This window comes from Phyllobates terribilis, unplaced genomic scaffold, assembly GCF_046119375.1.
Source record: "Phyllobates terribilis strain yellow unplaced genomic scaffold, ASM4611937v1 Scaffold_7__3_contigs__length_470593459, whole genome shotgun sequence".
Lineage (NCBI taxonomy): Eukaryota > Metazoa > Chordata > Amphibia > Anura > Dendrobatidae > Phyllobates > Phyllobates terribilis.
Window position 1 is genome coordinate 334,160,564 of NW_027362767.1, and position 23,730 is coordinate 334,184,293.

Genomic DNA, 23,730 nt, shown 5'->3' on the forward strand with positions numbered 1-23,730 from the left:
ACCTGATGAAGCTGGTTGAGAGAATGTCAAGGTGGTGTAAATCTCATCAGAGGAAAAGGAGGGTACCTCAAGGAATCTCAGGTTTACCCCATATTGTTTGTTTCACATGTTTCTTTACTCTGTGTTCCTTGGTGATTTTACGGTCTTCAGTCTGAATCTGCAATGTGCCCACTGTGGGGTATACACATAACATTGTGGGGTATAGTTAAATTAGTAATAAAATGTACAATTGGGGGAGGAAGGTTGAACTTGATGGATCTAGGTCATTATTCAACCTATGTAACTAAGTAACAAGAAGAACATAGAAAACCATTGCACTAACTGGTATGGCCAAACCTTTGACTAGTAGTGTGCCCCAGTATATACAGTACAATAAGCAGATATAACACCTGGTCACCAGTATATACGGCACAATAAGCAGATATAACACCTGTGCACCAGTATATACGGTACAATAAGTAGATATGACACCTGGGCACCAGTATATACAGTACAATAAGCACATATATAACACCTGTGCCCCAGTATATACAGTACAATAAGCCGATATAACACCTGGTCACCAGTATATATGGTACAATAAGCAGATATAACACCTGGGCACCAGTACATACAGTACAATAAGCAGATATATAACACCTGTGCCCCAGTATATACAGTACAATAAGCAGATATAACACCTGGGCACCAGTATATACAGTACAATGACCCGATATAACACCTGGGCACCAGTATATACAGTACAATAAGCCAATGTAACACCTGCGCACCAGTATATACGGTACAATAAGCAGATATAACACCTGGGCACCAGTATATACAGTACAATAAGCCGATATAACACCTGGTCACCAGTATATACGGTACAATAAGCAGATATAACACCTGGGCACCAGTACATACAGTACAATAAGCAGATATATAACACCTGTGCCCCAGTATATACAGTACAATAAGCCAATGTAACACCTGGTCACCAGTATATACGGTACAATGACCCGATATAACACCTGGGCACCAGTATATACAGTACAATAAGCCAATGTAACACCTGCGCACCAGTATATACGGTACAATAAGCCAATGTAACACCTGCGCACCAGTATATACGGTACAATAAGCAGATATAACACCTGGGCACCTGTATATACGGAACAATAAACAGATATAACATCTGGGCACCAGTATATACAGTACAATAAGCAGATATAACACCTGGGCACCAGTATATACAGTACAATAAGCCAATATAACACCAGGGCACCAGTATATACAGTACAGTAAGCAGATATAACACCTGGTCACCAGTATATACAGTACAATAAGCAGATATAACACCTGGTCACCAGTATATACAGTACAATAAGCAGATATAACACCTGGGCACCTGTATATACGGAACAATAAACAGATATAACATCTGGTCACCAGTATATACAGTACAGTAAGCAGATATAACACCTGGTCACCAGTATATACAGTACAATAAGCAGATATAACACCTGGTCACCAGTATATACAGTACAATAAGCAGATATAACACCTGGGCACCAGTATATACAGTACAATAAGCCGATATAACACCTGTGCCCCAGTATATACAGTAAAATAAGCAGATATAACACCTGGGCACCTGTATATACGGAACAATAAACAGATATAACACCAGGGCACCAGTATATACAGTACAGTAAGCAGATATAACACCTGGGCACCAGTATATACAGTACAATAAGCAGATATAACACCTGGTCACCAGTATATACGGTACAATAAGCAGATGTAACACCTGGGCACCAGTATATACAGTACAATAAGCAGATATAACACCTGGTCACCAGTATATACAGTACAATAAGCAGATATAACACCTGGTCACCAGTATATACGGTACAATAAGCCAATATAACACCCGAGCACCACTATATACAGTACAAGAAAAAAAAAGGTGTTCAAGAAAAAAAAAAAAAAAAAAAACAACAGTGTAAGAGGGCAAAGGTAGTTTTTGAATCAGATGTCCTGCAACACAAAAAGCACTTTAGAACGGTACCAATAAGCTCCTGTACACACTAGTGTTGTGATTTCCATTTACACTGTACCCATGACAACTATAATAGAGGTTTTCTGACAAATGCCAAAAAATCCCACTGAATTACATGAGGTCTGTCAGGTTACCCTTGCCATTACCGCGTAACCCAACTAGGGTCTATCTTCCATCTTCAATAAAGGAGTGGTTCTGCAGGTGGGGACCACAGACCACATCTCAGTACCAATGCTTTCTCGCTGTTGCTTTGGTCACTTTTGAATGTTGGTTGTGCTTTCACACTTGTGGTAGCATGAGACGGACTCTACAACCCACAGAAGTTGCTCAGGTAGTGCAGCTCATCCAGGATGGCACATCAATGCGAGCTGTGGCAAGAAGGTTTGCTGTGTCTGTCAGCGTAGTGCCCAGAGGCTGGAGGCGCTACCAGGAGACAGGCCAGTACACAAGGAGACGTGGAGGGGGCCGTAGGAGGGCAACAACCCAGCAGCAGGACCGCTACCTCCGCCTTTGTGCAAGGAGGAGCACTGCCAGAGCCCTGCAAAATGACCTCCAGCAGGCCACAAATGTGCATGTGTCTGCACAAATGGTTAGAAACCGACTCCATGAAGGTGGTATGAGGGTCCGACGTCTACAGATGGGGATTGTGCTCACAGCCCAACACCGAGCAGGACACTTGGCATTTGCCACAGAACACCAGGATTGGCAAAGTTGCCACTGGCGCCCTGTGCTCTTCACAGATGAAAGCAGGTTCACACTGAGCACATGTGTCAGACGTGACAGAGTCTGGAGAAGTTGTTGACAGCGATCTGCTGCCTGCAACATCCTTCAGTATGACCGGTTTGGCAGTGGGTCAGTAATGGTGTGGGGTGGCATTTCTTTGGAGGGCCGCACAGCCCTCCATATGCTCGCCAGAGGTAGCCTGACTGCCATTAGGTACCGAGATGAGATCCTTAGACCCCTTGAGAGACCATATGCTGGTGTGGTTGGCCCTGGGTTCCTCCTAATGCAGGACAATGCCAGACCTCATGTGGCTGGAGTGTGTCAGCAGTTCTTGCAAGATGAAGGCGTTGAAGCTATGGACTGGCCAGTCCATTCCCCAGACCTGAATCCGACTGAGCACATCTGGGACATCATGTCTCGCTCCATCCACCAACGTCACGTTGCACCACAGACTGTCCACGAGTTGGCGGATGCTTTAGTCCACGTCTGGGAGGAGATCCCACAGGAGACCATCCGCAACCTCATCAGGAGCATTCCCAGGAGTTGTAGGGAGGTCATACAGGCACATGGAGGCCACACACACAATACTGAGCATCATTTTGATTTGTTTTAACCCTGTAGCAACCCTGGGATTTTCCGTTTTTGCATTTTCGTTTTTTGCTCCCCTTGTTCCCAGAGCCATAGCGTTTTTATTTTTTGGTCAGTATGGGCATGTGAGGGCTTATTTTTTGCGGGATGAGTTGTACTTTCGAACGACATTACTGGTTTTACCATATCATGGACGTGAAAAAAATTCCAAGTGCGGTGAAATTGCAAAAAAAGTGCAATACCACAGATGTTTTTTTTGTTATTTTTTTACCATGTTCACTGAATGCTAAAACTGACCTGCCATTATTATTCTCCAGGTCATTACGAGTTCGTAGACTCTAAACATGTATAGTTTCTTTTTTATTTAAGTGGTGAAAAAAAATTCCAAAGTTTGCTAAAAAATAATAATAAAAAAAAAATGGTGCCATTTTCCGAGACCCGTAGCATCTCCATTTTTCAGGATCTGGGGCCGGGTGAGGGCTTATTTTTTGCGCGCCGAGCTGAAGTTTTTATTGATACCATTTTGGGGTAGATCCGATGTTTTGATCGCCCATTATTGCATTTTATTGCTATTTTTCGGCGACCAAAATTTTTTTTCTCGTTACGCAGTTTACTGATCGGATTAATTATTTTTTTAAATTGATAGATCGGGCGATTCTGAACGCGGCGATAACAAATATGTGTTGTTTTTTTTTTATTATTTTATTTTGAATGGGGAGAAAGGGGATGATTTAAACTTTTACAGGGGTTTACAGCCTGGTGCGTACTAATACGGTACAGGCTGTAAAGGAGTTAAGGACATTACATCAAAGTGGGATCAGCCTGTAGTGTGTTTTTCCACTTTATTTTGGGGGTGACTCCATATCCAGGCCTCCATTGGTTAATAAATTTGATTTCCATTGATGATTTTTGTGTGATTTCGTTGTCAGCACATTCAACTTTGTACAGAACAAAGTATTCAATGAGAATATTTCATTCATTCAGATCTAGGATGTGTTACTTGAGTGTTCCCTTTATTTTTTTGAGCAGTGTGTATGTGTATATATATATATATATATATATATATATATATATATATATATATATATACACACATATACATATACACACATATACACACACATACTAGACCCCACCAGGTATCAGTAAAATGAAGGCGCACAACATAATAAAAATGTAGCAAGAGAGCAGCAGTGTACAAGGAGTGCGGCGCCCGGGTCTACACCATAAAGACGCACCCGACCTCACCCACAAGTGGCTGCTAACTACAGTCCGGCCCATCGCATGGAGCAATCACACTGCAGCTTTCATTTTCTCAACCAGTTTGAAAAATGAAAGGTGAATTCTAATTGGTTGCTATGGGCAAGTCTCTAACTAAGGCCTAGTTACCGGCCTCCATCTTTTTACTGACAGAATATATAGGGGCTCTTATACCAGGGCAGTACACTAAAGGTCATATATTAGCAAAGGTTCACCACAGGGCCCGATTCATCAACGCGTTTTTGACAGAATTGTGGAATAAAACACCTAAAAATTCTGTGACTTTTTGTCATTTTTACAGTCTTGTGTAACTCCACATAGGTGGGCACAGCTAATGCGGGTTGGGCTTAGTGAAGCCCACAAGGCAATTTTACAAAAATTTACGTCACATTAGTGGCAGAAATTACCACGAAGATGTACATTAGCCCCTCGCTGGAGTAACATTTCTGGTGTAGGCCCAAGCTAGTTGTAAAATGTGCCTCATTCATTAAAAGCCATATGCCTCTTAAGGAATGGGAAACATCTTACTCCGCCGCTCCCTTCGATAAGACCGGAGTACAAAACTGCTGGACATTGTCGAGTACAGTGCTCAGTTTTCTCCGGCAGTCCCAGACAATGAATGGAGTAGAGGTCGATCATATGCCTCTCTGCTTCATTGAAAAGGGGGCTGCAGAGTCCCTTTCTCGGGGGTTCCAGCGCATCAATTTCAAAAACACTAGGGGTCACAGAAGACAAAACCCCCCCCAGCCATCAGCAAGTCATCCCCTTTCCTATGGAGTGTGGAAAACTTGTCATTTTAGGAATGACCCTTTATAGGTACGCCTACACAGGACTGATCTGGTATAACATCTGCCTGAATTACTTGTGGATCTGCAGAGGATTTCACCCCATTCACTGAAAGGCTTGACAATCTGCAACATAAATTTACATCACGGGGAGTTACAGAGGGCACCGCAGGGCAATTTCTGCAGCATGTGAAAGAGGTGTCTGCTGCATGTGAATAGACCCTAAGACAAGCTTCACAAGATCTTTTTTTTTTTTCCTTCGAAAGTTCATTCTATTAATTTCTAATGGAAATCCACTTTGCTCTTCACATGGGTTTTGAGTGTTTTTTATTTTTCCTGAAGAGGTTTGAAAAACGTCTGATGGAAAAAAAATGTGCATGTTATTTCTGTGAAGTAGATCCAGTTGGAATCCACTCTAAACTAGGCGCTGTCGAATTATAAAGCTGGAAAAAAATTCCAAAATTCTTCAAAAATCGCTTCAGGAAAAGAAAAGACTCCTCTAAAACTTCCCATCCTCCAAAACATAGCTTTTTATTAAAGCCGTCCTCAATTGAAAAACTCATCGTTTGTGAATGCCTCAGAAAATTCTGTGTGAACACAGCCTAATGAGAACAAGAAGCCTGGTGGACCTTAGGGATGTTAAAGCGGTTGTCTGTAGTCACACTCTTGTGACTGCAGATTTTTGAAATCTTACAGTGCATGCATACTCCCTGCCACATTCCAACTAGACATTGCGCAGCCTCGCACAATACAAGAGAAATGAGCGAGGTCGCGCACGTCTAGTTGGAATGTGGCTGGGAATATGCATCCCAGTCTCACTGCTGGCACTTGAGTGACACAGTCACAGAGTGACTGCAGACTTTTGTAATAAAGCTTGACAACCCCTTTAGACATTACATATGCAGATCAGCAAATGAAAAATAATAAAAATCATTCTCAAAATTAACGTTTTACTCTTCCTCCTAAATAAAATCTGAAAAAAAAAAAAAATCATGAAAGCGCATTCACAAAGAACTATGGCTCCTTGCAGTGTAACACATGCAGTTTTTGCTGCGGCTGCACCTCAATGTGGTGCTGAACACAAATGTCAGAAGCAAACGTATTACATCTAAATTATTTAACAATGGGTCAGAAAAGCATATCTAAAGGGAATCTGTCACCAGGTTGTTGCTACATCATCTGAGATCAGCAGGACATAGGAGCTGAGCAGAGACCCTGACTCCAGCCATGCGTCACTCACTGGGCTGCTTCCTGCCGTTTTGACAAAAAAAAAAAAAAATTCCTGTTTTATCAGCTGCAGATCTAGCAGTTCTCTGAATGCTGAGCGCTGTGTAACCACGCCCATACCACTGATTGGCAGCTTTATGTGTATACTATGCATAGGCAAAAAGCTGCCAATCAGTGGTGTGGGCGGGGTTATACAGAGCTCAGTATTCAGAGAACTGCTAGATCTGCAGCAGATAAAATAGGGACTTTATCAAAACTACAGATAGCAGCCCAGTAAGTGATACAATGCTGGAATCAGAGTTTCCGCCCCTACATCATGCTGCTCTCAGATGGGGAATCATAAAGCTGGTGACAGATTCGTATTTGTTATGCAGATTTCATCATTTCCCCACATTATCTAAATAAAACATCTATATAAAATAGATGTTACTATCCTGATCCTGCGATACATTTACTTACTGTACAAGAGACTACCTAAATACAAGGGAACAGCATAAATAATGCCATAATATAAACATTATTCTAGGCATGGCTCTGCGTATGAGCCGTACAATAGGGGCCCATCATATACCCCGTAGGTCCAGCATACAGGGGTCTTGTCTCTTCACATCTAGGAAAACAGAGGTTGCTTCTTCCACTCAAATGATGACTTAAGCGTAACGACAACACAACGCACACACATACAGATGCGCAACACACGGCGCACGGTTTGTCTGTGGAAGAAGAGCAGGCTTTATCCGGAAACTGCCATTCCTCACAACCTACCATGAAATCATCTTCGCCTTTCACCCTCAAAAACTAAAGAATAAATGGAGAAAAGAACAGTTTATTATCCATTATCGCAATGATATAGTCACACAGCACAGGGATGGGGATGGTAAAGATGCTACGCAACATCCGGCTAATACAATGGAGGCTCCACTTACCTCAACTTCATCGCTCTCGTTTATGTCCTTATTGTATCCTGATGGCGGCGGGAACCTTACATCATGAAATGGGATCTGTCGCTCTGGTTGCCAGCTGAAAATAAAAGTCCATTACAATGGCTCCATGTAACCCAATGTACAAGATGGTTACCACAATATACCTTCCCTGAAACAACTACCGCCACTATAATACAAAATACTCCCCTAGAGTTGGTGCCACACATGTACCCCCCTCCATGTTCATTACAAGCACTGGCTGCCAATATGGCCGCCCTTGTGTCACTGCATTATATCTGGTGCGTGAACTGGAGGTGGACAGGAGCTCCAGTGTTTCTTCACTGGACTGTGAAATGGAGTTTAACTTTTGGGAGCAGTTTAGATACACAGAATATATAACAAAGCCAAAAAATGTATTCGATCCCCCAGCGGATCACCAATAATGTGCTCCCTCATGATCACGTTGGCTTTTCCCTGACTATTCCATTGCTTGCTTTGAGGTTTGTGCTCCAGAGGTGACCGGTAGTTGCTCCCTCCTTTCCCCGCCACCAGAATTTTATGTTGTTTTTTGGCCAATCTGAACAAGAAGGATAATAATAGGGGCTATTAGGTGTTCTTAAAAAAAAAAAAAAATGGAATTTTATTACTCATTCCCCGTTATCTACCTTACATGTATGGTAAAAGTTGGGTGGGGATGTGTGAAGGTGGCTCCAGAGAAGAGTCCGCTGCACACATGGCATCAAAGTCGTATGTACCTCAATATACTATCAATGAAAAAGAATAAAAAGTAACCCTCACACAACAGCATGAGCCGGAAAATAGAAAAGCACTAAATTATACAAAAAAAGAAAAACTACATGAACTTGGTATCATCAGAAGGGTATGTGCACACAGCATCTTATAGGCGGCGGTGTACCTCAATCACTTTTGCTATAGGAATACTCTTTGGGTAAGAGTCACCAATACCAGGTGATCGGTGGGGGTTGCCGAGTGTTGGACCCCGACCGATCATTGATGACCTATCCGAAGGATAGATCATCAATAAAAAAGTAATGGACAACTTCTTTAACTGATGCGTCTTTTTTATGCGTTTTGCTGACATTTTTTTACTATTTCATGTATAATACAGTGGCAAGGACACAATAGACAGGTCAATTTGTTTAGCCGCTTCATGGCTTTTGAAACCAAAAGATGGAACATGTGCACAGCAAGTCGTTTTCACTCTGTTTGTAATGACTCTATATAATATTTGAGTTTCACTTTTTGTATTGAAGAACAGAAATAAATGAACTTTTTGATGATTTTCTAATTTAGTGAGATGCACCTGTATATAGCAAGTCTTGAATCTACTGGGATATTGATGGAACACAGTTTATTAATTATCACTGCACTATACATGGTGCTACAGAAATCAAGGCCTATTGACATATGAAAAAGAGTAAACAGGTATGCACACAATCACAGCATTCATCATAGCCTCTGCCTATCTCTACCTGACAATGCAATCACATACGACTTCTGCTTTAGGTCCCTCTTCATTTTTTTTTCTTTTTGAGGGGACATTCATTGTTTGGGGAGATGCTGCAACATTCTAAGAAAAAATATATTGTGTGGCACTTATATAAATACAGTTTAAAGTAGCTGAAAAGCAGAAGTATAGTTGTTGCTGCAGAACCTCTTGACTTAATACTGTTCTGCAAAATGTAAATTTCGAGGCGGACAAAGCTGTCATTTTTTAAAAAAAGATTAAAGTATATATTAACGCTGTATTCCGGTTATGGCAGCGCCTCCTGCCTGATGTGTATCCTTCACACATGAGTTAGCGTTCAAAGTGGCGGAAAGCTACAGCATAGGAGAATAATTTGCCAGGCAGTTACGTCAATGCTCGTCGCTAGAAGGACTAGCAAATATCATGGCAGCGCCAACTTCATGAGAAAAGTCTGAACTCAGATAGTATAAAACCACCATTATTGATAGTGACGGGTGACGCTGGCTGTACAGGGTTATACATAGACTCCCGCTCATCTGGCCACAGCCACCATGAACCCAGGTACTTACTTATTTTCGAAAGTAACAGTTATGGAATCCTCATGTACGTCCTTCACAAAGGCCTGAAAGAGACAGATTGGGAACGTGAAACATACCAGTAATTGTGTTGTGGAAGTATAAGGGAGCATTCACATTGTCGACATATGTCATCTATATCCGAAAGGCCACGAGGGCACCTAGTCCAGGAGACAGTATTCCATACTTATTGTGGAATGAGAGAGGGAGAGGGAGAGGGAGAGGGAGAGGGAGAGGGAGAGGGAGAGGGAGAGGGAGAGGGAGAGGGAGAGGGAGAGGGAGAGGGAGAGGGAGAGGGAGAGGGAGAGGGAGAGGGAGAGGGAGAGGGAGAGAGAAGACCAAAAGTTTGGACACGCCTTCTCATTTAAAGATTTTTCTGTGGAATTATATACTTAACAAAAAAGTGTGAAACAACTGAAAATATGTCTTATATTCTAGGTTCTTCAAAGCAGCCACCTTTTGCTTTGATGACTGCTTTGCACACTCTTGGCATTCTCTTGATGAGCTTCAAGAGGTAGTCACCGGAAATGGTCTTCCAACAATCTTGAAGGAGTTCCCAGAGATGCTTAGCACTTGTTGGCCCTTTTGCCTTCACTCTGCGGTCCAGCTCACCCCAAACCATCTCGATTGGGTTCAGGTCTGGTGACTGTGGAGGCCAGGTCATCTGGCGAAGCACCCCATCACTCTCCTTCTTGGTCAAATAGCCCTTACAGAGCCTGGAGGTGTGTTTGGGGTCATTGTCCTGTTGAAAAATAAATGATGGTCCAACTAAACGCAAACTGGATGGAATAGCATGCCGCTGCAAGATGCTGTGGTAGCCATGCTGGTTCAGTATGCCTTCAATTTTGAATAAATCCCCAACAGTGTCACCAGCAAAGCACCCCCACACCATCACACCTCCTCCTCCATGCTTCATGGTGAGAACCAGGCATGTAGAGTCCATCCGTTCACCTTTTCTGCGTTGCACAAAGACACGGTGGTTGGAACCAAAGATCTCAAATTTGGACTCATCAGACCAAAGCACAGATTTCCACTGGTCTAATGTCCATTCCTTGTGTTCTTTAGCCCAAACAAGTCTCTTCTGCTCGTTGCTTGTCCTTAGCAGTGGTTTACTAGCAGCTATTTTACCATGAAGGCCTGCTGCACAAAGTCTCCTCTTAACAGTTGTTGTAGAGATGTGTCTGCTGTTAGAACTCTGTGTGGCATTGACCTGGTCTCTAATCTGAGCTGCTGTCAAACTGCGGTTTCTGAGGCTGGTGACTCGGATAAACTTATCCTCAGAAGTAGAGGTGACTCTTGGTCTTCCTTTCCTGGGGCGGTCCTCATGTGAGCCAGTTTCTTTGTAGCGCTTGATGGTTTTTGCAACTGCACTTGGGGACACTTTCAAAGTTTTCCCAATTTTTTGGACTGACTGACCTTCATTTCTTAAAGTAATGATGGCCACTGGTTTTTCTTTACTTAGCTGCTTTTTTTTGCCATAATACAAATTCTAACAGTCTATTCAGTAGGACTATCAGCTGTGTATCCACCAGACTACTGCACAACACAACTGATGGTCCCAACCCCATTTATAAGGCAAGAAATCCCACTTATTAAACCTGACAGGGCACACCTGTGAAGTGAAAACCATTTCCGGTGACTACCTCTTGAAGCTCATCAAGAGAATGCCAAGAGTGTGCAAAGCAGTCATCAAAGCAAAAGGTGGCTACTTTGAAGAACCTAGAATATAGGACATATTTTCAGTTGTTTCACACTTTTTTGTTAAGTATATAATTCCACATGTGTTAATTCATAGTTTTGATGCCTTCAGTGTGAATGTACAATTTTCATAGTCATGAAAATACAGAAAAATCTTTAAATGAGAAGGTGTGTCCAAACTTTTGGTCTGTACTGATATGGAGATTTATCAAACATGGTGTAAAGTGATACTGGCTCAGTTGCCCTTAGCAACCAATCATATTCCACTTTTCATTCCTCACAAAGTTTATAGTCGAAAACCAAAAAGTTTCAGTGATTTGAAAAATTACATAAGAGATGCATTTCAAGAAATTAATACCCAAAGAGACTTGTGCAAAAAAGTTTGTTGAAGCGTAAGAGGCGACTTCAAAGCTGTGCAAATTGTAATGGAAAACAGTTTGAGCACCTGCGTTGATAAAATTTAAGGACTTTTGTATTATTGTTCAGAATAAAATTTAATTGTCAATGTTATGCTTGTGTTAGTAAATAATAATTTTATATATAAATCAAAATAAATGTTATTATTTTCTGACCACCCTGTATATATATGATAGATGTAGATATTAGATAAATAGATGGAAATCGTATACCTCCAATTATACTGCACAGACAGCTGTAATGCACCCAGATAAGCTGCATTACCAGAGGTACAACATAAATAATCACAAAACATAAAAGGAAAATAATTTAAAATGCAACACGAAAAATACCTAGAAAAAAAAACAAGTCAGACACAATCTCATTTTATTTAGAAGTGCCTTAAACATTTTTAAAGGGTTTTTCCACAACTGTGCTAAATGAGATATAAAAATAATGGTAAAAACTATAAATACATTATCTTTAGAAATGATAGTATTCAAATATGACCAACCCTCCCCATTATACACACAAGAAGGCTGACCTGTGATCCCCTCACAATAAACAAATTTAGGACTTAAAGGGAATGTGTCAGCAGGTTTTTGTTATGTAACCTGAGAGCAGCATATTGTAGGGAGACCCCAATTCCAGTGATGCATCACTTACTAGACTTTGCTTTGCTGTTTCAAAACAATCAGTGTTTTATCAGTAGATCACCACTACAGGACTAGCTGCCACGTGCCTCCTAGTCCTCTGCCTTTTGTCAATATACAATGTCCACAGAAAGCTGCTAACCAAGGGTGCAGGCGGATTTACAAAGGGCTCCACCTTCTAACCACTGCTAGATATGCAGCATAGAAAACTGTGATTCTGTCACAATTGTGGCACTGAGTAAACTAAGTGATGCATTACTGGAATCAGGGTCTCTGTCCCTACATCATGCTGATGTTAGATTAAATAGCAAAATCCTGCTGACAGATTCCATTTAAAAGTTGAACACGGCCTCTGATTAACCATGGCTTTATAGTCAGCTATATAATGTGAGCTTTGTTGCCATTTCCACTCTTTTTTACACTCTTACCTCCTTTGTGCACAATAAAAAGATAAATAACTAAAATAACAATTGGTAGTTACTGGAAGGAAGTCTGCTTGTGAATTGGCTGCAGCTGATCATCTTCTTAATCTTGTTGCCCCTTGCAATTGATTTCATTAAAGAGAACCTGTCAAGAGGTTTTCCCTATATAAAGTACGGCCACCACCTGTAAGCCCTGTTACAGCAAACTACTATGCTGTATATGTCCCCAATCTGCTCTGCAAGGCACAAAAAAGAGCTTTTATTATAATCACAGACAATGTGGTCTGGTCCCATGGGCGTTTCTGACCTTGATCAAGCGCCTCTTCTCCTCTTACAATCACCATCCTCCCTTTGTGCTTCATGTGGGTGATGAGACCTTCGTCATCCACACCGTGTCCCCCATCGCGCTCCTGCGCAGGTGCACTTCTCTCTGCCCTGCCGATGGCAGAGCAAAGTACTGTAGAGTACATGCACCGGGAAAGACCAAAGAGCACCCATGACCCGTAGGTAAAGCCAGTGCATGCGCACTACAATGCTCTGCTCTCAGCAGGACAGAAAGAACTGCAACTGTGCAGGAGCACGATGGAGGACACTGTGTGGATGACATAGGACGCGGCATCCACGAGGAGCAGGGAAGGAAGACCGCGATCATAAGAGAGGAGGTGCCGGATCAAGGTCAGAGATGGCCAATGGACCGGACCGCGCTGTCTGCGAGTATAATAAAAGCTCTTTTTGTGGCTTACAGAGTGGATTGGAGTCATATATATAGCGTACTAGAATGCTGTAGAAGAGAGTTGAAAGAGGTTAGCGGTACTTTATATGGGGAAAATCTGGTAACAATTTCCCTTGAAAGGAGTTTTCTGTGCTAAAAAGAAAAGTCTGCAGGTATTCTATGTGTCATATGGTGAAAGTGTGCAAAGTGCCCACTGTATTCACAGAGCGAGTAAGCAGTCATGTGATTTGCAGACTTGAAGTCAAGTGGCAACTAAAGTCTCAGCCGCTTCTCTCAGAGGAGAATCTAGTCAGATTGTGACCACGAGAATCACATACGTGTAGCCAAAACAGGGGAAGCATGGCAGTGCACAACGCACACAGTCACGATTCAGCAGACTGCATTCACATGCAGACTTTTGCTTTCAGCACAGAAAACCTTTTTAACAGGATACCTAGGATAGTTCTGCTTACTGTGACGAATATCTTGGAGGTCTAACTTTTAGAAAAGAAAACAGTAATGGTACATACAGTACAGGGAGGCTCTTTAGTGAAAAGTTGATTTATAAGTGATGAAAGGATGGGTTTCTCTGCTGCGTCCTAGCCTAGGATGCATTTACCCCTAACGATTGGTGGCATCATATAACCGCCAATCAGTAACTTGTCTGCTTATAGATAGTTGTTTAAATGCCAACAGGCAGATGGGGCTCCCGATGCACAATGATCTGTAATAAATCGCTCAGTGACTACAGGCTGCCATTATTCTCGACAGTGCGAGTCCTGATGAAAACGATGATCTCTTGTGCTGCACAAAAGATCAATTTACCCAAAAAACAAGCGTTTTCATCATTCATCAAGTGAATGGTATGGTGTTAGCATTGCAAGATTATGGTGAGACGAGCGTTCCGGGGAAAACGTATTCATGATAATCTTTCAGTATAAATGCATCTTACGTAACACGCGATCAATCATACACAGGATTTTGTTCACAAGACATTTCATGTACACATATGGGAAAAGCGAGGAGACTAGGAGCTTTCAATGTAGCAGATGCTGACCAAAATGGTACATAACCCCCCCACCATAAACATCTATTTTTAAAGATCTGTAATTTCTTCTTATTTACATGGAAAGCAAAAGCAACTGCAGGAGTTTTAAAGAGAATCTGTCAGCACAAAATGACTGTTCAAACAAAGCACATGAGCTTGGTGTTCCCTTGGTGTGGCCAAATAGTTTGGTGCACCTTCCCACCTACTTGTTTTCCATCTATCACTACCCTTATCTTCCTAGACTGACAACTTTGGCTTTAAAGGAGCAAGTGGAGTTCGAAAAAAGATAGAAAACAAGTAGGTAGGAAGGTGCACTGAACAGCTCGGCCACACCAAGGGTGCACTGAGCGCCTGTGCTTGGGTTGTACAGTAATTTCGCAAAGGACAGACTCATTTGTTGACTCATTACATCTTGTTAATCAATGTTAAAAGGGTTTCCAACCTTAAACATATCAACAGGATATGCCAAGAATGTCTGATACATACGGGTCTAATAGGCAGGACCCACTTCTGTCTCTGGAGCAGGATCCCCCCTACCTGTCTGCTGTAATGGCCCCTGCATCTAGGCAGATATTGAACTGGAAAGGTAGGCACGGATGTGGACAGCTTTCAAAATTCACTTCTGTGGACATGCTGGCCACCTCTCCATTCCTTCTCTGCGTGAATCCGGCTCCCCAGACACAATGGGATCAGGCAACCCCTTTTATGGAGACAGATGTGGGACATTTTCTAATGAGCAATACAATGGAGAAAGCAGGACCTGCGAGTACTGCACTGTCTGCTGCTTTTACTACCAGCAAGGATAAAGTAGTCATCCCGACAAAAGAGATAATACACAGTAAGAAAGCGTGAGAAGAGATTGCACATGGCATGCACGGACGGATGACATGATTACGGCAGCGCACGGTAGAGATTGAAGATATTTCTCAATTCTCCAGAAACCTTGTAAAACAACACAATGGGAAAATTGATCTGCCAATTATTCTCTTAAATTTGCCAAAAGTGTAAATCAAACTTGACAATTCAACTTGCCCAATGCATCCTGAGTGCCCCTGAATGCAAAACCGATTTCAGAATCTTTTAAACTAACAGGTAAAAAAAAAAAAAAGATCACATACACAATCCACAGAAACTCAGGTGTGAGCCCACACAGGGACGCTCTACAGATCTTCTGCGAGACCCTCGAATTCAAATAATAAAAAAGTATTAATTCCTGCATCTTTAAAGGGGGACACCATATGTAAAAAGCGGACCTGGCCATGCAAATAGGTGTGAGTATAGCAATGTGGACACAGCCCTGTTCTTAGATTTTTAGTGATGTGCATCGCCAAGTTACCTTCAGGCTGTGTGCCCACGTTGCGTATTACAAGTGTATATGCTGCGGAATTTCCGCAGCGTAAACGCTTGTAAAACGCATATATATCCGCACCCCATGGTCCCCAATGGCATTCCGCAATGTCAATGCCCATGCTGCGGATTTTTCCGCAGCGTATATGCTGCGGTCAAAAATCCGCAGCATGTTCATTAATTTTGCGTTTCCGCATGCGGAATCAATGTGCTGATGGTACCCAAGTCTGGAGGAGAGGAGACTCTCATCCAGACCTGGGTACCAAAGAACCTGTAAAAAAAAGAATAAAATAAAAGTTTATACTTATCTTCTGATGTTTTCCCTCCGTCGCGCTGTTGTGTGAAGGACCTGCCACGTCATTGAGTCATGTGACCCATCACATGACTCAATGACGTCACCGCAGGTCCTGCACACAACAGCGTGAGCCGCTCAAGACTCCGGACGGGGCAGAGAATGCATTGGTAGGCAAATATAAACTTTATTTTTTACCATTCTGATTCTTTTTTTTTTTAACTATTACTTGGTCACACTATATAAATCCATGCCGGTTGCATGGATTTATATAGTGTGAACAAGTTGTCAAGCACTTTTCCAAGTGTTGCTTAAATCACTTGGAGAAGTGCTTGATAATGCATGCAAAGACGCTGCAAAGACGCCTCACAAACGCTTCTACCTGGCGGGAAAACCGCATGTAAAATCCGCATGCGATTTTCCCGCCAGGGAGAAGCGTAAAAAATATGCGTCTGTTCCGCAACGTGGGCACGTAGCCTCACAGTAAGCCCATCCACCATATATATCCTGCCACAGACATGCATCACATCTGAGACCCTTACTCTACAATTCACAATTCACCTATTCATTGGCCAAACTCAAGAGATGTAAACCAGATCTCACGCTGAGGTTAATATTAGGTTAGGGGCAGGTGACGGCGAAACGCTGTGGGTTTTTGGTCTAGATTTCCGAGCAGAAAATCCGTAACATATTACAGTAGCAGCAAGATACATACAATTTAAAAAAAACTCATCCACTCGCTGAAAAAAAAAAATAACTGTGAAAATTGACATACGGCAAACTGGATGTCAATAGTTTGGTCAGAGTTTCTCAGAAAAGTGATGTACTGTATATGCAACAAAGCCCACATTTAAAAATTACAGATTTTCTTGCAAAATTTGCATCAAATTTCAGGACAGGTTTTTACATTCAAATCAGGAAATGTGTAAAAGTACCCTTCCCATGATTAAAAGTGATCACCTATCCCTTTATGACACCAAAGCACTGCTCCAGCACAAACAAATAGCATCTGGAAATGCATTGGGACCCGATGTTGCACTTCTACAGGTCATTTGCTCTGGTACAAGGCCACTGACTCAATCGGCCTGTGGAGGGCGCTGCTGGGCAGGAAATACAGCGGGGGTTAAGGAGCTGTACGTGCACCGTCACGCCCCAATGCATTACCAGTCACTACTTTACAACATGATTTTTTTTACGCTGGAGAACTTCAGGGTCATTAATGGATCGACTGGCTTATCTTTTAAAGGGTTACACAATCATATGAATGGTTTCGGAAGGAAAATAAAAAGCTAAGTAGGGCGGTCTTCAGAGAAATCTTTTAAAGCGTGACTTTTAGGGTTCACATGTTAAGATTTCACGCTCAAGATCTACAAAATAACAAATCGACAAGGGTGCTTTTACAAGCTGATGCAAATGTATGGAGGATGAAAGACAACGTGATTGTTAGGGCCCAATAAAGTTTGCATATGGTTGGCAGATCAGACCTGGATTACAACAGAAGGCATGCTGCTGACATAAAAGGGTTTTCCCATGAACAAAAGTTCATTTTAATCAATAGACTAGCTGATTCTTTTTGTGAGGTAAAACATTTCCTGCCTGTTTTTAAACAATGTTTTATCTCACAGAAAGAGTCAGCTGTGACCCTCTGCTGTACTGTCTGTATACTCTTTTGCATCCTCCCCTGCCCAGGAGCTGTGGTATGATCAGACCATGTTCCTGTACGGTCAGACACAGCCATTACACAGTACACAGCAGGGGCACAATTATAAGATTATCTCAGCACAGGAACATTTTATTTAAACATCCAGTTGTGGAAATTATTATTATTCCAAGATCTATTGATTAAAATCAACTTTTGTTCGTGGGAAAACCCCTTTAAGAAAAAAAAAAAACAATAAAATGAAAGCTTTTAGCATACCTCTCAATAGCCATTCCTTAGATCAACATCCACAGTCACACCACATCTATGGGCAATTTCATAAGCATTCTACAAACTAATTGGATTATTCTTCAGCCTTTACATATTCTAACAACCGGCCAGTCAAGCATCAAAAATTAAATAAAAAAAAAAGTTACAGTAAAGGGGTCTTCTGTCCTTTGATGTAGTTTTTTGTAAAAAAACAAAAACTTCTCTTTACTCACCCTCCACAGGTCCAGTGATGAGTCAACACTGCTGCTCCCGGGGTCCGATGTGGCATAAAGCGCTGACGTGTAGATGGCTCGAGCCGTTGTTCTCACTGGTTGGATGTAGTGCTGTGGATGTAATATCAGAGCTGCAGACAAGTACAGGCTCTAGGAGCAGTGGTGGAGACTCATTGCTGGACCAGGGGAGGGTGATTAAAACATAGTATGCTATTTTACAACACACTGCAACTAGGAAAACCTCTTTAAAGCACTGGATAAAGATCAAGAAAAGTTACATCTCTCTTTAAAAAGTTTTTTTTTGTAAATTAATATTTAGCCTAGAGTCCTAGGTACATGAAAATGAACCACCAAACTACAACCGGTAGAGAGATCCTCATGAGGCTATCAGACAAACAGACTATTCAGAAAAGATCACCCTTGTGCACTCAAAGTACTAGGTACAATGCAGGAACTGACTCCTAAGCAATGCTAGTAAAAGCTGAAGCTTCACTTTACACTTCAGAAGTAAAATAATGTTGCTTTTCATCTGCATTATTCATTCCATAGGAAGCCTGCCGTCTGGAAAACATCATCTGTAAGTGGTTCGATGGCCTGGTACTTTTACACGTCATTGCTATGTCATTTAGGAATTATTTGGAAAGGTTTGAAAGAGACCAGTGTAATAATAAAAGGATCCTCCCTGAAAGAGGTTGTTCCCTACAGAATAACCCTTTTTCAATGCAACCAATGAGCTAAACTAAAAAAAACAACAAAAAAAAAAACACACCACACAACATACTGCCCTCCTGGACTGATGCTGCTCCTCCGCTGCTGATGGGCTGCAGCGTTCACATGACATAATGTCACAAGATCTCTGAGGGACACAGTGCTGAGAGCTGAGCCAGTGTGGGGAGGTACAGGACAATTCATCAATGAACCTAGAGTGCTGGATAAAATATATATATATATTATATACACACACATACATGCATATATACACAGTACAGACCAAAAGTTTGGACACACCTTCTCATTTAAAGATTTTTCTGTATTTTCATGACTATGAAAATTGTACATTCACACTGAAGGCATCAAAACTATGAATTAACACATGCGGAATTATATACTTAGCAAAAAAGTGTGAAACAACTGAAAATATGTCTTATTTTCTAGGTTCTTCAAAGTAGCCACCTTTTGCTTTGATGACTACTTTTCACACTCTTGGCATTCTCTTGATGAGTTTCTAGAGGTAGTCACCGGAAATAGTTTCCACTTCACAGATGTGCCCTGTCAGGTTTAATAAGTGGGATTTCATGCCTTATAAATGGGGTTGGGACCATCAGTTGTGTTGTGCAGAAGTCAGGTGGATACACAGCTGATAGTCCTACTGAATAGACTGTTAGAATTTGTATTATGGCAAGAAAAAAGCAGCTAAGTAAAGAAAAACGAGTGGCCATCATTACTTTAAGAAATGAAGGTCAGTCATTGCGAAAAATTGGGAAAACTTTGAAAGTGTCCCCAAGTGCAGTTGCAAAAACCATCAAGCGCTACAAAGAAACTGGCTCACATGAGGACCGCCCCAGGAAAGGAAGACCAAGAGTCACCTCTGCTTCTGAGGATAAGTTTATCCGAGTCACCAGCCTCAGAAATCGCAGGTTAACAGCAGCTCAGATTAGAGACCAGGTCAATGCCACACAGTGTTCTAGCAGCAGACACATCTCTTCAACAACTGTTAAGAGGAGACTTTGTGCAGCAGGCCTTCATGGTAAAATAGCTGCTAGGAAAGCACTGCTAAGGACAGGCAACAAGCAGAAGAGACTTGTTTGGGCTAAAGAACACAAGGAATGGACATTAGACCAGTGGAAATCTGTGCTTTGGTCTGATGAGTCCAAATTTGAGATCTTTGGTTCCAACCACCGTGTCTTTGTGCGACGCAGAAAAGGTGAACGGATGGACTCTACATGCCTGGTTCCCACCGTGAAGCATGGAGGAGGAGGTGTGATGGTGTGGGGGTGCTTTGTTGGTGACACTGTTGGGGATTTATTCAAAATTGAAGGCATACTGAACCAGCATGGCTACCACAGCATCTTGCAGCGGCATGCTATTCCATCCGTTTTGCGTTTAGTTGGACCATCATTTATTTTTCAACAGGACAATGACCCCAAACACACCTCCAGGCTGTGTAAGGGCTATTTGACCAAGAAGGAGAGTGATGGGGTGCTACGCCAGATGACCTGGCCTCCACAGTCACCAGACCTGAACCCAATCGAGATGGTTTGGGGTGAGCTGGACCGCAGAGTGAAGGCAAAAGGGCCAACAAGTGCTAAGCATCTCTGGGAACTCCTTCAAGATTGTTGGAAGACGATTTCCGGTGACTACCTCTTGAAGCTCATCAAGTGAATGCCAAGAGTGTGCAAAGCAGTCATCAAAGCAAAAGGTGGCTACTTTGAAGAACCTAGAATATAAGACATATTTTCAGTTGTTTCTCACTTTTTTGTTAAGTATATAATTCCACATGTGTTAATTCATAGTTTTGATGCCTTCAGTGTGAATGTACAATTTTCATAGTCATGAAAATACAGAAAAATCTTTAAATGAGAAGGTGTGTCCAAACTTTTGGTCTGTACTGATATATATATCCATACTTACCTCTCAGATCGGAGCCATCACTCTGCTCTCATCCCCGTGACCGCTGCCGGTCTTCAGCTAGAATTAACGTCCGCAACTGCTGATCACCTGCAGCATCCTCTTATTTTGTTCTTCCACTTGGACAAAACTGAGAATGCTGCATCCCATTGGTGGCCACTAGTTAATGTTACAAGAACCGTCACAAATGTCGACAGCAACTTTGCAGGCACAAAAAAAAATAGGGGCAATTTAAAGGGTTGTTCTATGTCCTCAGTCAGGAGCACTCCGCTACCCTGCCGACAGTACTCCAGCCTGCCAGGGATGGTGCAGCCCTGCTTGATCCACAGCTGAGATGAGTGCTATCATTGTGCCGCCGCATTCTCCAATGCTACTAGAGGAGACAGCATAGCCTCCGCAGCAGCAAACGAACGCAGTGACGCTGAGGCTCGCCGGGTGCAGCAATCCAGCCATCTTCAGGGTAGCGATTGCAAGCTCCTTCGGGGGCAGAGATTGCAAGCTCCTTCGGGGGCAGAGATTGCAAGCTCCTTCGGGGGCAGAGATTGCAAGCTCCTTCGGGGGCAGAGATTGCAAGCTCCTTCGGGGGCAGAGATTGCAAGCTCCTTCGGGGGCAGAGATTGCAAGCTCCTTCGGGGGCAGAGATTGCAAGCTCCTTCGGGGGCAGAGATTACAAGCTCCTCCAGGGCAGAGATTACAAGCTCCTCCAGAGCAGAGATTACAAGCTCCTCCAGAGCAGAGATTACAAGCTCCTTCAGGGCAGAGATTACAAACTGTAGGACAGATCTTGGAAGCACTACACTCCTTATCTAGATTAGCCACTGCTGATACCAGGCAGAGATGGCTAGTAGCCTGGGCAACGAGCAGTAAACTATAAAATTAAATATCCCTCTGTTCTTGAAAATGGAGAGCATATTTAATAACAAGTGCTTTACAGTTTTACCTTCGGATGATGCTGAAACAACCTCTTTAATATAGGATTGTACAGAAGTGAACAATCCCTTTAAAAAAGGGGTAGAATTTTGCCCATGGGAAAGGGATATGTAACAAATAACAAGCTCAGCCCTAGTCACCTGCACCCAGCAGTGATGTCCCCGTTCCCAGAGCTCACGGACTGCTGAGTGGAAGCCAAGGACTTGATCAGCATCATCCCAGGTTTTATGAAGCGCTGCTCAAAGTCACCAGTTGCAGCCAATCACAGCAGCGTTCTGGTGACATCACTGCTTCCTGACACTGCGCTGAATGTAGGTGTTGGTAGGAGAGTAGGGCTGATTTTTTTTTTTTTTTTTTACATATCCTGTATCCTGAATAAAGTTTTATTTTGCCCGGACAAGGTTTTTTAGGTGTTAGCCAACATTTTTTTTTTTATAAGGGAAAGCCCTTTAATGACTAGAAAACATACAAACAGGTGGCGAAAGCAGGATGACAGCCAATATGTCCGCAGCTCAGACATCGCCCCCACTTTAGAGGTGCAGAATGCATTTATATAAGGACACAAGACGCTGGTAGTGGTAGCCAAGCTGGGTGACTACTTAGTCGGGGCGGCCATATTATGTCATCCTACTTTCCTACGGACCGATACAGAGAATGTGATGGATACAAGTATGTCTATTAATGCAGGATGCAGAGTCTAGGGGTAACCATCAGATCCCCTGGCCATGACTGGGTTAAGTGGGTAAAACCTTAAAGGCATCACGTCCTGCCCAGTATAGAGATGACAGGATATATGTGGACAACCTAAAAGGGGAGGGTTAAATGTTAGGATGTGGCAGGGGGGAGATCAGAGGTGGCAGATCAGAGGTGGCAGGGGGGAGATCAGAGGTGGCACGGGGGAGATCAGAGGTGGCAGGGGGGAGATCAGAGGTGGCAGGGGGGAGATCAGAGGTGGCAGGGGGGAGATCAGAGGTGGCAGGGGGCTGCACGATCGGTGCCCTGGTGCCCGGCAGTAGCTGGAGGATGGCGCTGCAGCTGCACGCACGGAATATGAATGGAGGGAGGGAAGTTTGCAAGTCATTATGAGCAGATCCAGGCCTGGAGCCAGTGCGGGCCCGCAGCCACCCGGAGCGCGATCCCTGCCCGTGGAGGACGCCCCCGCCGGGGATGCACAGGCCTCACCTTGTAGAAGGCTCCATTGGAGCCCCGCACCTCCACCACCAGCTCCTCCATGTTGCTCGGCGCGATGCCCTGGTCACTGGCTGCGGATAAGGCGGTCCCTCCAGGCCTCTGTCTCCTCTCCTCAGTGGTTGGACCGCAGCATGAGCGCCGCTGGCCGGCCGTCCCCTCTCCTCCTCCTCCCGGGAAATGAAACCGAAACGGGCCCCCGTCTGGCGAAAGGATTCCCCCTACACCCGCCTCGAATGTAAACATTAAAACGCGATCACGTGACGGAGGCCGCGGCTTCGATCACGCCCATTCAGAAACAGCGGGCGCAGCCTAACCTTGTGGCTCAGTGACGTCAGCGCCGATAGACAGCGGCGGGGACCAACAGCGAGGGGACGTCCGCTGGCCTCGTCCAATCAGATCGCGCACTCATACTGGTTCTTTATTTATATATGTGGAGTGTGTGGAGCGTCCGCGGATGACGTCAGGTATGGGGGCGGGATGTGCTGCCGGGGGTTGCCATGGAGGTGAGGGAGCAGACAGGGGTGTGGCTGAGGAGCGCGTCTGGCGGCGGGAGAGGAACGCGAGGGATGGGGGAGAGAGGACGCCGGGAATGGCCTCTGTGTCCCGGTACTCTGTGCTACATGGCCCGCCGCAATGTACGACGTATGCACGTCACGGCCT

At 43.4% G+C, this 23,730-nt stretch overlaps 1 protein-coding gene across 2 annotated transcripts in view; it reads right to left on the bottom strand.

The window, feature by feature from the left end:
- The window catches only part of FMR1 (fragile X messenger ribonucleoprotein 1), a 48,877-nt gene extending 25,473 nt beyond the window's left edge, over nucleotides 1-23,404 (bottom strand). The window contains exons 1-4 of one of the 2 annotated variants that reach the window (XM_073641229.1): nucleotides 23,062-23,404; nucleotides 9,606-9,658; nucleotides 7,551-7,644; nucleotides 7,390-7,422 (exon numbers count right to left, since the gene is read on the bottom strand). In XM_073641229.1, coding sequence (XP_073497330.1) covers nucleotides 7,390-7,422; nucleotides 7,551-7,644; nucleotides 9,606-9,658; nucleotides 23,062-23,313 — 432 coding nt within the window. In that variant the 5' untranslated portion in view covers nucleotides 23,314-23,404. The remainder of the gene's footprint in view (nucleotides 1-7,389; nucleotides 7,423-7,550; nucleotides 7,645-9,605; nucleotides 9,659-23,061) is intronic. The other variant, XM_073641230.1, reaches the window with a different exon arrangement.
- Between the last annotated feature and the right edge of the window lie 326 nt (nucleotides 23,405-23,730).